At 43.5% G+C, this 15,334-nt stretch overlaps 1 protein-coding gene and 1 long non-coding RNA gene across 5 annotated transcripts in view; one reads left to right on the top strand and one right to left on the bottom strand.

Moving 5' to 3' along the window:
- Nucleotides 1-316: 316 nt before the first annotated feature.
- The window catches only part of SLC18A2 (solute carrier family 18 member A2), a 40,902-nt gene continuing 25,884 nt past the window's right edge, over nucleotides 317-15,334 (bottom strand). The window contains exons 11-16 of one of the 3 annotated variants that reach the window (XM_086377561.1): nucleotides 12,448-12,526; nucleotides 12,207-12,258; nucleotides 11,270-11,333; nucleotides 8,704-8,823; nucleotides 8,449-8,582; nucleotides 317-2,722 (exon numbers count right to left, since the gene is read on the bottom strand). In XM_086377561.1, coding sequence (XP_086233687.1) covers nucleotides 2,618-2,722; nucleotides 8,449-8,582; nucleotides 8,704-8,823; nucleotides 11,270-11,333; nucleotides 12,207-12,258; nucleotides 12,448-12,526 — 554 coding nt within the window. In that variant the 3' untranslated portion in view covers nucleotides 317-2,617. The remainder of the gene's footprint in view (nucleotides 2,723-8,448; nucleotides 8,583-8,703; nucleotides 8,824-11,269; nucleotides 11,334-12,206; nucleotides 12,259-12,447; nucleotides 12,527-15,334) is intronic. The other 2 variants (XM_086377562.1, XM_086377563.1) reach the window with 2 other exon arrangements.
- On the top strand, nucleotides 4,683-12,093 carry LOC147344391 (uncharacterized). Of its 2 annotated transcripts, XR_015155303.1 has the most exons (4): nucleotides 4,683-5,045; nucleotides 7,155-7,317; nucleotides 7,700-7,753; nucleotides 8,469-8,603. It is a non-coding gene; the product is annotated as an uncharacterized LOC147344391 (long non-coding RNA). The 2 variants fall into 2 exon arrangements; XR_015155302.1 differs by lacking the exon at nucleotides 4,683-5,045 and having other exon boundaries at nucleotides 5,878-7,317; nucleotides 8,469-12,093.

Here is a 15,334-nt window from a genome sequence, read left to right as displayed (position 1 = left end):
CAAGTGGCTGCATATCATAGTTACTTTTATCAACCACAGTTATTCACAGCAATCAGGAATACAGTACAACTTTAGAGATGCAAGGATAACTTACTGGTTGGTTCCACATTGACCCCATGTGGCTAGTTACATATTTCAATTTAAAACAAATTTTGCAAAGCCAGAAAATATGGTTCAAACTAGTCTGGAGCAGATTTTACCTGACGCCTGCAAGCAAAAAAGAATAGTTTTTAATTGAATATCCACAGTTAATATGTTCTCACATACTTTATTCTGATGATATTATGTGGTTAACAAAGGAAAACAACAGGCACAGTAGTGTTCAGAAGATTTATTAGGTAAACTAGCTAAAACAGAATGTAGGTGGATACACTTAGCAGTCAAAAGAAAGAACTGAGTATTCATTGCTACCTCATTAAGTTTTTTGTATCTGTTTTGCTGGGTACAAACAAACCACCTCTGCTCAAAACAGACAGTTCAGAGAGCTGTGTGTTCTTTGTTCTGATACACACATTTAAAAACAGCCCCTCTTTTCATGTTTTGCCAACCCCAGAATATTACTTATATGAAAGACCTTACAGTTTTTTTCCTCATCAGATACAGTTTTTCCTTTTGCTCTCAATACACATCTGAAAAACATTTATATGATCTCTAGGGATCACCAGCAGACATGGCTGCCAGTCATTCTTGAAGAGACTGAAGCCTTACAGGCAAAAATTCTAAAAGCTCTATAGTATTAGGAGTGGGGAGAACTACAAAGCCTCCAAGAGAACTGATTTGCAGCACACTGGTTTTTAAGGGTCTCCCCTACAGAAGTAGAGAACAATCCTGCTTTTTTACTTTAGCCATAGAAGCACCTCCAGCAAAGCAGAGGCCTCGTGTGAGTCGCCCAATGCAAATACATGAGTAGGAAGCCAGTTTGCTTCCAACACATACATGCACTTAAAAAACCAGACTTCAGATCAAAGCCCCACCAAAAACGTCATGAAGAAAATGGAAGGAAGTATTAGCTACTTTCTTAGGGAAGTAAAAGAGTCTTTCCAAGTTTAACAGAAACAATTTTAGCTTAACAAAAAAACGGACATTAGGTAGGTTTGTTTACCATTACAGAACTACAGAATGAACAAGTGTTTTTGAGACATTCCACGCTATCTTCATATCATACAAAATGATGTAAACGGACAATGTTCACTAACAGTACTTACATCGAAAAGGCACAGCAATGTTGTCATGCTCAGAAAAACTACACACAGCACTAGGTGATACAGTATTACACAGACATCTTTAGATGTTGGGGTTTTTCCTGCATGTGAAAGGGAGTGTGCCCTGACCACCCTATTATTTGTACCTGTTTTCCTAACATGATTCAAGACAGTTTTATTCCGCCTTCATCTTCATCTAAAATAATAGTTATCAAAAAAAAATAAATAAACAGATCCCTAGAAAACACTTGACTTCCAGGTAAAAGAAAATTATAGTCTGGGATTTTTTTTTTTTTTTCCACATCACAGCAGCTATTAGCTTTTTACATTTCTTTTCTAAAATTTCAGCTAGATGTTGGTATATCTCATCATGCTTCAACAATCCTGATATAAGGTGTTTCTTTCTCAGTCTTTGTCATCCGGTAAGACAAGTATGTATCTGAAAGGGAAAGCTTCTAGTTGTTCATAACTATATATCTGGGTGCTTTTCTCTGCTTTCAGAACATTCACTGTTTTACCCTTACTGGCTTTAATGTTTGCTGCCAACCACAAGACATGTAAACATATAATTTACAACCATCTGCTTCCAGGTAGGTGATTACATAGAAAACTAATGCCAACTGAGATTCGTGGATTAAATCCGAAAGAGACTGACTCAAGTTCTTCTGCATCTAAGATAACTAGCTTTTACCTCATGAATATATTGATAGTACAACTGACCCCCGAACAACATGATTTGAACTGCATGGGTCCACTTACATGCAGAGTTTTTTCAACAAATAACAGACTGCAGTCCTACGTGGCCCATGGTTGGTTGAATCCACAGACGTGAAATCAGAGACATGAAGGGCTGACTGTTTTCAGCTGTGTGGGGTGTTGGCATTCCCAAACCCTGTGTTGTTCAGGTCAACTGTAATTCCAAGTTCATACCATTCAGTGTCACTACTTAATATATGCCGTCTTACTTGACTCTCTTTTTCAGACTTCCTTCTAGTTTCTCATTGCTGGAAGTGTCTCGGAGATAATGTGTGCTTTAAACACTCATTACCAATATTCAGAAAAAAATATAAGACTTTTTTTTGCCCAGGTGTTTGTGAATGTAAGTTAAAAAATTATATTTGATTTGGATTCAAATATTTATAGATTTACACTATATTTCGTCAAAATATATTGTATAATATTTAATAAAATCAAATACATAAAATAAAGTTTTCAACACTATTTATACAAACCCCTAGAAAAGCTGCTTTTTCTTTATAAGGCCGTTGGCAATCGATCATAACCGTGGAAAAGAAAGAACCTTTGGTTGTATGACTTTCACCAGGGATGAGTGGTATGACTAAGACAGTTCTGGATGAGTCATTTCACTGGAAACACTTTTATACAATTAGGTACTTGGAGGACTTTTGCGGGTCTCAGTCACTTTCAGATTCTTCATCCTCACCTATCGGATGCGACTGGCTGCTGTTCTGCGTGTACATTTTTGTTTTAATGGGGCAGTTGTGATCCATGAGGATAGCCTAAGAGAGAGCAGGTGCAGATACATTAACTCACTGATTCACAAAGGAAGGCAGAGACTGCTTAAGACGAAGCATTAATAGCTTGACAACTTCCTACAGTGCCACCCGATATTAACCAACCAGTAATTTGGTGCCACTGCCAGATGCCTGGCCTAGAAGACCTGGAGTTCTAGAGTGAACATTCCAGGCAGGAGGAGGCAGCAGAAGCAGTCTCTGCAGTGTTCCTATTACATCTGCCAGGGACCCTAAGTCGATTTGGAGGAACCTATAAGCTACGAATAAAGGGGTATTTAGGTTGGGTTTAGTTTATACTTAGGGTGGGCGGATCCTCCTTAGTTAAGGCCACAGGTATGGCCCCTTTGATTTCCCTGGATTAAGCATCACAGGGCCCTTATCTTTAAATATGACATCTCGGAAGGATGTCTTCCCAAGTCCTGGCTGGCCTCTTCTTGCTCAAGTGTGTTTTATTAATAAAAAGTATGTTTCTCCCATACACATAAAAATTCTATGTGCTCCCTTATTGTAACAAAAACCTTTTAAAGATCAATTGATCCTCAGTTGATAAGCACTATAGTCATTATTCCTCCTGGAAGTATACGGACCAAGCACGTAGTCTTGAGTATAGAGATGGGGTTTATCATGCCAAGACTGTGCTAGGCATTTTCAATACACCTCTACTCCACAATAGCCCTGTGTGATAGCTTGATCACCCTCTGTGTAGGCACAGGGGTCAAAGACCTTGACCAAAAGATGTATGGCTAAATGGGGTGGATCAAGCCCAAGCAGCCTGTGCCAGCATCCGCTCTGGTGACGCCCCACAGGACAGCCAGGGGTGCAGAGCATGACATTGGGTGCAACTGAAATGAATTCTCTCACCAGGCTTGTCTTTCCTTTTCCCTCCACGTAAGCTATCCCGCCAATGCCTTTTTGTGCATTTGAAAATCTAAATGGCAACATTCATCTGGATTAAATTAATCTTCTGTTGGCCTATTGCAACCTATCTTGGCACTTGTCAGCTGCTCCTCCCAGTTCTTGTCCCACAGATTTGATAAACTTCTGTGTCTCCACTTAGCCCTTTACCCATTTATCATTTCCCAAGAAATTCTAAAATGATCTGCCATGTGGCCTGTGATGATAAGGACTTCCGTGACTCTCTAAGTTAGGCTGCCAGCTCAAATTGTCAGCTGCAAATTCAACTCTAGTTTTTTTTTTTTTCATTATTATTATGCTTCTTGCCAAGCGAAGTGATACATGGACCTCATGAAGAGCTCAATTTTTTAAAAGTAAGTAACTGAAGTGATAGACGTCAGGACCCTTCTTGTCACATGGGTGTGTGCTTGTAACACAAAAGCTTTAGCCATCAAGAGCTCCATGTCTTGCCTCTGGAGTCACAATCCTCAAAGAAACATGCCCAAGGATCACTCGATGGGGCAGGTTAAACATCGAATCCCAGGTTCCTACCCTTAGTGACACTCGTGTCAACATGTGTGAGAAACACCACACGACTTATGTGTGGCATCTTCTGGGACAAAGCAGGGTCACACGGCTGACGACAGCTTACTGGGCACCTATCAAATGTGTGTTTCAGTGCCTTTCAGGTCCTCTCCAGCAACTTAGGAACCTCACTGCACACAAGTGACGGTTCCAGAGGGTTTGTGGGCAGAGTGCTGACTGGGAGTTAAGTGCTTGGGGAAAGCACATGGAGAAGATAGGAGTGGACTTGAAGCTTGCAGGAATAAAGCAGCCTGCCTTTTCCCCCACCCTCCTGCCAACCCTGAGATCTGATATTGAGGTACAGTGAGACCACATCACAGGAAAGACCAACCAGATCCAGACTGTAGGGTCCTGAATGCCAGGCAAGAGGCCTTATTAACCCCAGGCCCACAGGTGGAGAGCCAGCCTTGCAAAGGACGGCCATCCTTCTTCCTTACCACAAAGGCCGCTCCCCTGGCTAGTCCACCATCACACTATGCGCTATATAGACTTAAGGACTGCTGGAACCTAGCACTGGGCACGTAACAGGGACCCAATTTAAAAACTGCACTGCAAGGGAAGACGTTCGGTCAGACCAATTATTTGGCAGTGTTCAGAACTTATCAATTAACCCAACTGCATTTGCTGACACTACCTGTACCAGGTAAAGGAGTTTTCTTTCTTAAAAGATCATTTGTAACTTTTAAAACCTAGCTTACTGGCTTCTGGACACTTTTTTGAAAGATTTATTGTGCCATCTTTTTTTTTTTAAGTTATACAAGATTAAGCCAGATGGCATGTGATAGTCCAAAAGTGCCATGATAAGAGAGGCGTGAACAGCATCAAATGGGTAAGTCACGGGCATGAGGGACGCGTACAGAGGGGCCTGGGGGGCAGCCTGGTAACTAGAGCAGTCTTCCGTGCACTGCTGTGTGGGGAGAAAGGTGTGTTTGACCCTCAAGTGAAGTAGAAAAGGGGGGGGTGCAGGGGATTGTCATTTGTATCCAGAGCAAAGCCCATTCCTGAGAGTTGAGCTCCAGTCCTGCCAAATACCTGGTTTCATATCAGACACCATAGAGTCAGGATTTCCAAAGCAGTGAAAACATGCTGGACCAAGTGAAGTGTAAATATAAATATGAAGCTAGGACAGTGAAACCATCAAAGCATTAAAATGCAAGAGTTCCAGACTTCAAGACATTGAAAGATACCAGGGCTCCTGTGTGCTCGAAAAGAGTTATTTACCACATTATCTTTAAAAAAAAAAAAGATGGTTTTGCATCAGGATCAGCCAGTAAAAGCAAGCTACAGTCCTCAAATCGCCTACTTTCTTGTCTGAGCAACAATTAGAAACTTGAAGAGTAAGACCTAAATTGTTTAGTCGCTAAGTCATGATTCTTTGCACCTCTATGGACTGCAGCACGCCAGGCTCCCTTCCTTCACCATCTCCTGGAGTTTGCTCAAACTCATGTCCATTGAGACCTAGGAAATGTGCCCTATCTTTAAAAAAATTTTAACCTGAAAAAATAAAAGTCCATTCCAGAACCCAGTTTCCTCACTGGCTACTCAGAGCCAGAGGCTACAATCGATCTCCTATAAGTGGAACGCAGTTCCCTCAAATGACAGAGCTGGTGTTTCTTATACCTGCAGAGGGACTAGAGTAACAGGCTTTTCTCTCTGCCTATATTGATAACACTGATTTCAAACAAACAAACAAAATCCCAGAAATCCAATAAACCAAATGAAAGCAAAACTCAGGTGCTCACAAACTGGTTCATGATTGGATGACTTGGGAACCATAAAATGGCACTCGAACTTTCCTTTTCGAGCTTAAGTCCACACACCACTTAATCAGAATGCTTCCTAATGAAGGAATTACTTGCTAAGACTTGTACGCCTTCTGGCTCTCCTGTCCCCTGCACTTGGTAACTGCTGATCCTGAATGCCGGCACTTGGCGGTATTGGATTTTCTCAAGTGGGTGGTAATCAATCGTTTGTCCGCCCTGGCATGCACTGCTTCCTGCCCTCGCTCCCTCTCATCACTTGGTGCTATCGGCTGCTTCCTGCCTGCACAGTGAGTAGGCAGCGGCTATTGGCTGCCACCTTCCCATGTCACCATTGTGCCCCTCAAATGGATCTGACATGATGCCTTCAATTACAGGCATCAATTATGGGCAGGGAGACACACATTCTCTCTGGTTTTCAATGATTCATCTTGCTAGGCACTTATTAAGGGACATTTTACAGTGGAAGTAGCTTCTGGAAGCCTGGCCCTTCTTATCACTTTGTCTTTCAGGATTGTCTCTTCCACTTCCTTCAGCGCTTTTCTTTTTAAATGAACTAAAGCCTTGGTTTAAGTGTGGGAAGAGGCACAGAGGCCTTCTGCCCATCAAGTGTGGACCCCAGAGTGGGAACTGGTCCCCTGACCTCACCCACTTCCTCCAAGACCTCAGATAAGCCCTCGAAGCTGTTACTGACAAACGGATAACACAGTAGCCACTAACGTCTGCTCGGCAAGGGAAGCCCACTGGGCAGCGCTGGGTTATGAGTCTTATCTCACAGAGAGAAGAGAGGGAGGGACCTGAGGGACTGCTGGGCTGACAGAGTGCATCAGAGTTAGGTAAGAGCAAGAAAGGAGAGTGGGGTTATGTGGAAACTAGTGACAACTTATTGAGCATTTACTGTGTGCAGACATGGGGGTCACACTCTGCTGGGATTCCTTCACTGAATCCTCAAACCACCCTGTAAGGTCAAGGCTAAATCGTCTTCCTATGAGAGAGACAGCTCAGCTCCAGGGCCCTGCACTACCTCCTGAGTCTTGCACAGTTTCCTGGGTGACAGAATCATTTGTAGGTGATTTTTTGTTGTTGTTGTTAAATAGGGTTGGGAGTAATCTTCATTCAGCCTTAATCAGATTGATATGGTGGCTACAGAACAAGAACTATTTTCTGTGATTGCACAGAGAATTTCCTGACCCTGAGGGAGGCCAAGGAACTCTGCTGGGGTTGGACAAACGTGGCCAGGGAACTCAGATGACCAGGCTGGAAAACAGGAAGTGCCCTGAGAGAGACGGGAAAGTTGTTCGGAGCTGGCGAGGCATCAGCAAGAGGAAGAGTCAGATAGGTGTGAGTAATTCAAAGATACCTACTTAAATCATATATAATAAAGGGCACAAGACCAGTGCTCAGTGCTGGATACACTTCTTAAATATACTGAACATCTTAATAAATGCCCCAAATGCCCAAAACAAAGACTACACACGACCCAACTTCAGGGTCTGTGTCTGTCTTTAAACCTGCTGTTTGGGGAAGATCATGAAGGGGGCAATTAAGAAATGCCAAAACCTTAAAACCCATTTCAGTTCAAACATCATGGAGAACTTCTGACGTATTCCCAAGAGCACAGTGCAAGGGAACCTCACATCCATTATTAAACAAAAAAATACCATCTTCCCCGGCCTTGTTTCTCTCATTCGCTCTTAATCTAAGGCCCTCTTCTTTTAACCAGATGAATGTCCACCAGCATCGGACGTTTAAAAAAAGTCAGCAGCAGCAGCACCAGGTATGAACACTTCTTGGAAAGGGTAAAATGACTGATGCATTTCAAAATTCAAATTTAGAATTGATAAGTTTGAATTTGTTCAAAAGGGGAACACTTTATATTCAATACTATATCTTGCCTATAGCTAGGATTCTGGTCATGAAATTATTAACTTAAACGTTATAAAGATGTGCTCACATGTGCCCAAAGGTACATAAAACAATGTTTTTCCATAAGTGTCTATTACCAACATTAAAACCATCTCCAGAGTCTTATGCAGTAAAGACTAAGACGCTACTACTGAAAACTGTGAGGGTTAGCAGAAAAGCAAACAGGACCAAAAACGGTTGATCTTAAGAGTAAGCACAGGAGGTAAAACAGTTATGTTCAAGATTTCAAGAATCTTTGAAAATTTAATTGTTAATTTTCAATATAAATCTATGTTTATATTTGGTTGACAGAGATCTATACTGACAGCTAATCTATGTACGAAAATTATTTCACTCTTCAAATGTATAAACATAATGCTTGATACAGTCAAAGAAGTATCTGCTCCACATGGTATAAACTAAAAAGAAACTCTTACAATTTATATTTGGGGAGTTCTGTTCAAAAGGAGTAGAAATATATTTTAGAACCAAGCCTTAAGCCACCAGCCAGAAGACCATGCTAAACTGATCAAGAAACACTTAACTGCATCCTAAAATTTTTCTTACCATTTTTTCTTCCTTGGCAGGTGGACTTCGAAGAAAAAAGCAGAGAGGAGCAAAAAGAATATCAATTATTCCAATAATTGTCATGAGCCATGGAAATCCAATTGCCTTTGCGATAGCCCCACCAGCAGAAGGACCTTTCAGGAAACAGAGAATTAGATGTAGGCAGAAAGAGGCAAAAGTTGAAATAATTTTCAGTAGGCATTATCAGTGGTGTACTGAGAAGAAAAAGTTCTTTTGGAAACCCAACGTCCTTACCTATGGCATATCCCATACAAAACGCAACATCGGCAATGGCGTACACACTCCCATAGACCGACACGTGCCGCAGGTCAACCAGGTAGCCCATGATGGGCATCATTGATGAATCCACCATGCCTGTGGACAGTCAGGGAACACAGACAGTCTACAGAAAACTGATGGAAACCAACAGTGGGCTGAACGTCAATGACTGTGTCCTAACCTTACAACCCTACCAAGATTCTTCACTGCTGTCTGCCAAGTCTTGAGGCAAACTCCCTACAACAGACCTTTCACTGAAGACAGACTAAAGGTGCCTGAGGCTGGGACTGGAACTCAGACTACTATTTGCCTGTTCCCTGCCTTGCCTCATCTTGTCCTCCACTGTCTGGTAGATGGTACCCAGTCCTCTAGGGGCTTGCCTGCCATTCTGCAGACCCGGAGGGATGCTGGTTACTGAGCCTGAGCCTGAGCCTGCTTCCTGTGGGTGCTTTCCTGATAGACTATTTTCTGGTCCACATTGTCCTCTGCCCTCAAGGAGTGGGTACACTACATGCCTCACCCAGCCTCCTCCCCACCCACAGCTTGGCCTCACTCTTAGATTATGAGAGTTAAAGTTGGGAAGCATAGAGAGAATCAGAAGGAACCAGAACAGGAAAGAGTCTGAGGGATTGCCCGGCCCTACTCAGGAAACTAAAATCAAAAGAGGTTTGCTCCTTTAGTTGGCTAAAACACCAAAAACCATCACCACTGCCAAGACCTGTATTAGAACCTCTGGTCTCTAGAATAGTCAGGGAACAGGAAGCATAAAGAAAGGATGTGTGTATTCGGAGTTCTAAATCCAAACCCCTGGGTGGTTGAGCATCGTCATGCCTTATCTCTCTGAACGTCACTCTCCCCATGGATAAAATGGAGATGATAATGATTGGCTGAATTAGATGATGGCTGTGAACACACCTGGAAGGGCATTCAAACATCAGATCCCTCACCTGCACCCCTACAGAGGCAGGAGGGTAAGGGAAATTTCTTGCATTCAACTAATACGTGCTGATCACCTGAAATGTGCAAGGTGCTGGGATAAGGGTGAACAGAGCAGAGTTGAAAAATAAATTATGATTGTGAGTGATGTTATGAAGGCGCTGTGAGAAGCTATGTGTATGTATACACATATGTACGTGTATGTGTATATGTATATGTATGCACATAAGCTGGGATAACCTAGCCTGGTCTAAGGGGTCAGCAAAGGCTCCATCCTCTCTACTTTACCAAAGATCCAACTTCTGCCTTTACTCTGCGACAGATTCACCTTTTCATGATTAATCTGTATATTATAAGTGAGAAACAAGCATGTGCTATTTATCTAAAATATGAACGAGGTTTTTCCTAACACATTATTTACTGTACCTCACACTGCTCCAAAGACTTGTCCCCTTTGCTTGTGAAAATTCCCGCAGTACAGCTGGTCATCAGTACATCAGTCTACCTTTTCTGTACCAGGCCTTATTGAAAACTACATGTGAAGCCTTTGTCCCCCAGCCTCATATGAGAAAGTCTGTGCATAGATATGAGCCCAAACAGATGGATTCTGAGTAAGCAGTTCTCCTGTTTGCCCAGGCTCAGCAGTGGAGTGTCGTTTTGCTTCTGTAAATATCAGGCTTTTGCAATACTGGTTTTCAGGAAATAAATGACTAGTTCCTGAAAGCCAGTGTCTGTGGACAATCTACAAACTGTACATGAGCTAAGCTGCCGCAGCCTCCTGTCAAGCATCTAGAAATTTTAGATTGAGCACTACAGATGGTGACTGCAGCCATGAAATTAAAAGACACTTACTCCTTGGAAGGAAAGTTATGACCAACCTAGATAGCATATGGAAAAGCAGAGACATTACTTTGCCAACAAAGGTCCGTCTAGTCAAGGCTATGATTTTTCCTGTGGTCATGTATGGATGTGACAGTTGGACTGTGAAGAAGGCTGAGCACTGAAGAATTGATGCTTTTGAACTGTGGTGTTGGAGAAGACTCTTGAGAGTCCCTTGGACTGCAAGGAGATCCAACCAGTCCATTCTAAAGGAGATCAGCCCTGGGATTTCTTTGGAAGGAATGATGCTAAAGCTGAAACTCCAGTACTTTTGGCCACCTCATGCGAAGAGTTGACTCAATGGAAAAGACTCTGATGCTGGGAGGGATTGGGGGCAGGAGGAGAAGGGGACCACAGAGGATGAGATGGCTGGATGGCATCACTGACTTGATGGACGTGAGTCTGAGTGAACTCCGGGAGTTGGTGATGGACAGGGAGGCCTGGCGTGCTGTGATTCATGGGGTCACAAAGAGTCGGACACGACTGAGTGACTGAACTGAACTGAATTCTGCCCAAGTAAGAACTCTTTCTTTTTTGTTTGTTTGTTTATTTTGGCCACACAGTGCAGCATGCAAGATCTTAGTTCCCCAACCAGGAGTTGAACCCAAGCCCTTGCTGTAAAAGTACAAGAGTCCTAACCACTGGACTGCCAGGGAAGTTGAGGAACTCTTTCTTGGTACTGGGAAAACAAAGGTTTAAATTTAGGCCCAAGGCTCCGGTGGCTTACCAATTGCAAAACCAACTCCAAAGTTGGGAGCTATGAGTCCGTAGATGTTTTTTGCAAGAGGAATCTGTAAGAGGAAATACATGTTATGCCAAAAGAACATGCTATTCAATTCTGAATTATCACAGAAAGTCTTAAAGACAGGTTTTCTCTGGCCAGTTATGTGTGTTCCTTTCTGAAGGAATTAGGAGGAGGGCGCAAGACAGGGTTTGGGCAGAAGAGGACCCTCCAAATCTTTAATAGAGTTGAAATGGGTTTTGTGACCACCACGAAAAGCTAGTTCACTTCCATATGTGAAAGTTCAGCCTAGTCTACACTCCATTTTTTTAATAGTTATTTTTATTTATGTGGCTGCACTGGGTCCGAGTTGCAGCATGCGGGATCTTCAGCTGCAGCGTTCGAACGCTTAGTTGCTACATGTAGGATCTAGTTCCCTGACGAGGGATCAAACCCAGGCCCACTGCACTGGGAGGGCAAAGTCTTAGCCTCTGGACCACCAGCGAAGCGCCCATACTCCATTTTTTAAAAGAACCAGAAGGTCTCATTTGGGGTAGATATTAGCCTTTGGTAGAAGATGTTTTATTCTAGAAAAACATCTTGTTTCTGGCTGGTTGCCCTGAAGTGTTCAAGACACTGTAATGTTTCAGATGCACAGGGAGAGGGGAACAAGGTGAAATAAAAACAGTGTAATAAAACATTCTAAGTAATTTCCAACTGACGTAAAATAAAGATAAACCCTTTGGAGAATCTTGTCTGAAGTTTTTAATATGATAAAAAATGAGAAGAAAATGGAAGATTAATAAAACTAAGTGTCAACAAACTTCAAACTGCTGTATTTGTTGGTGACTCTTGCCCAAAGCAAAAGTTTCATTTACAGGTTATTTCCACCTGCCAAACGTCATCTTTTTTTTTTTTCCCCCAAATATCATCTTTTACTCACACATAAAATGCTCATTCCAACAATTATCATTCCTAGAAGAGCACAAAGCCATCTGTCAAAAAACAAAAAAGCACCATTAAGAAATGATTCTCCACCCCCACCATCCAGGTTTTCAGTGGAAATAACAGTTTATAGTAGTGAAAGTTTCTAACAGTAGTGAAACTAGAAACACTTGGAATTTTTTTAAAGTAAGTTCGTTACTGTAACAGAGTCAGTGTTGGGTTGTTTCATTTCATCTTACCTCCCCATTTTGTGTGCGAGGATCCCAAAAACATTGGTTCCAATGAGATAAGAGACGCTAGCTGGCAAGAAAGCCACGCCTGTAAATTTATGAAAGGGACACCTTATCAGTACAGATATCAGTCACGTGTGAGAAAAACTAATAATTGTGAGGCACCACGCTTGTGATGAGAGCTGAGGAAATGAAGCCCTGGGACCTGCACCCAAGCAGCTAATATCCGGTGTCTGATGGAGCTAGTCTGGACTCCACACAGCTTATCCGTCCACACGAAGCCGCCAGCCGCCTCCACACTCCAGAAATGAGATTCCTCCCTCTATCGTGGGCTTCATCTCACCCCCACCTCTGCCTGGTGGCGGGTTTTACCAGGGGAGTTGGGGTGGATGAGAGTGACAGCTCCTGGCTGCGGAGCTGCCAGCTGCCACCCCACACAGGCAGTGAGCAGTGGTGGTTATCTGCTCCCGGTTCCTCCTTTCGTATGTGTACAGCAGAGCAAAGACACAGGCACTGACAAAAGTCAGGAGCACAGATGAGCACAAAGGAAAAAAACATTAACATTCTCCCACGTTCCATCGCTCAGATAATCCCACAGTTGTTTTCCCTTGCAAGTTCTATGTACATAAATAAATGCGTAAGCACAGTTTTGTGCCTTTAAAGAAAAAAAATTAGTAGTATACCTACGGTTCTACAGCCTGCTTTTTTTTTTTTTTAAGATTTATTTATTTATTTTTGGCTATACCGGGTCTTCATTGCTGGTCAGGCTTTTCCCTAGTTGCATCGAGTGGAGCTACTCTTCCTTGCAGTGGCTCTCTTGTTGGGGACCACAGGATCTAGGGCCCACAGGCTTCAGCGGTTGCAGTTCCTGGGCTCTAGAACACAGGCTCAGGAGTGGCACACGGGCTTAGTCGTCCCGTGGCATGTGGGATCCTCCAGGGATCGAACCAGGGATCAAACCCGCGTCTCCTAAAATGGCAGGTGGATTCTCTACCACTGAGCCACTAGAGAAGCCCCATTCTGCTTCCAGTTACCTTTATGGACATGTGTCCATGCCAGATAAATAAGTAAATAAATATGTGGTCAGTTTTTTGTGGCCAAATGCTATGTAACTGACAGTTTCATGTTTTCCCAGGAGAGGAACTTTGCAAGCCCCAAGCTGAGTTCACAGCTGACAAGGGCAATGGTTGCCTTGAACATACCTCTCTGCCTTGAACAGGAAAGCCTACTCAAGCCAGCCCACGCTTGCTGGCCAGGGCATTTGTCCACATCAGCTCCATCTGGCTTCAATCCATCCTTAGGACAACAGGACAATCTCATTTCCAAAGATGGCTTTTCAAACTTTTCATACTTTTGGTGTTTCCCCTTGAAATCCAGAAATACCAGGTTGGTTCCTAAGCCTTGCCCACAAGTGGTAAATGTTGCTTTGTTCCCAATCATCTGACTGCATAAATGTTCAGCAGGTCCCCACTCACTCCAAAGGCCCAGGGCCAGAGTCCTCCTTGTACAGGCAGCTCACCAGCACACGAGCAGCAAGTGTGATCTTACCTCTCCAAAGACACAGTGGCTTCCACTGCTCCCCCACAGGCACTAACACAAGCCATCAAAGCCTCAGATACACAGTAGTGAAGGAAATAAAAAAAGGGGATATATGGAAACATACAGTAGGTTGCACTTTCCTGTACAGTAGAAACTAAAACAACATTGTAAAGCAACTATGATCCAATAAAAATTAATTAAAAAAAAAACCTCCAGAAAGGCCAAGCTTCCCAGAACAGAAGGGACTTCAACAGTGATTGCTTACCGGAGCTAAATCTAAAGCCAAATCATTCTAGATTTGATAATCTGGAAAATAACAATTAAGTGCAATCTCATTTCACGTTCCAGGAAACCATTTCCTTCGCACTTAGCAACATACAGTGGCCACATAAGTGCTGGAGGTGACAGGACACGGCAAACATCACCGGCAGCTCATGCCCAGCTCAGTGCTGGGCTGCGGCAAAGACAATGGCCACAACATGGTCCTGGTCACCATGAGAGTCTCTTCAAAGGATCAGAGGACATCTGAACCGAGTTGGGGATGCACTCAGGGACCAGTGCCGTGCTCTGGGAACCAGAGTCTGTGGCTGGCAAAGCTCCCCAAAGCAGCTGGTGTTTAAACCTGACCCTGGAAGGGGCATAGCAGAGAACTAAACTAGTCTGGTCATGTAAGAAATCATGAGGGCCTTTGTCTGAGGATGAGCGTCAGGGAGGCATTAATGAATAAAGCACGCAAGCTATCTGAAAAGCGACAGCACGGGCACTGTGATAAAGAACCGCTGACACTCTGCTTCAGCATCAGAGAAACAAAAGGGAAACGGGGAGCCCCCAGACCCACCTAAGGGCACAGCTGCCATTCTGCCTGGACGCTGACTGCCCTGGGGGACTGAAGCCCCAAATGAGACGATCTGGTTTTTCTAGAAAAGTTGGAACTCCAGATTCTTACATGAAGTCTAATTTTTTCACGTTGGCAATTTGTATTTTAAAAGCATAAACCTCATGCCAACACCTGTGCCAGCCAAACAAAATGTACTTCTAGGCTGAATTTGGCCCAGAACCTGAGCAGAGGTTGGAGAAAGTGGTTGGTACAGCATCTGGCCAGAATGGCTTGCTGGTGACTTCTGACTCCCTAGGTGAAACATGGGAAGCATCTCTGAAGCCGAAACTTCAAAGCAGGGATGCAGACAAGCTCAGGGGACTCCCCAGGTGAGCTACGTCTTCCCCAGCAAACCAGCTGGGATGCTGAGCACACAGGCATAACCCAGGAGCCAGCACACGTTATTTTCCACGGACGGCAAACAGAGCTGACCCTTGAACAATATGAGTTTGAACTGCTCAGAACCATTTGCGTGTAGAT

The sequence above is a fragment of the Bos grunniens genome, chromosome 26 (assembly GCF_055505025.1).
Source record: "Bos grunniens cultivar Pamir isolate PY7600 chromosome 26, Bosgru_T2T1.0, whole genome shotgun sequence".
NCBI lineage: Eukaryota > Metazoa > Chordata > Mammalia > Artiodactyla > Bovidae > Bos > Bos grunniens.
The sequence above is the reverse complement of the archived record's forward strand: the minus strand, read 5'-3'. Positions and strand labels throughout refer to the sequence as shown.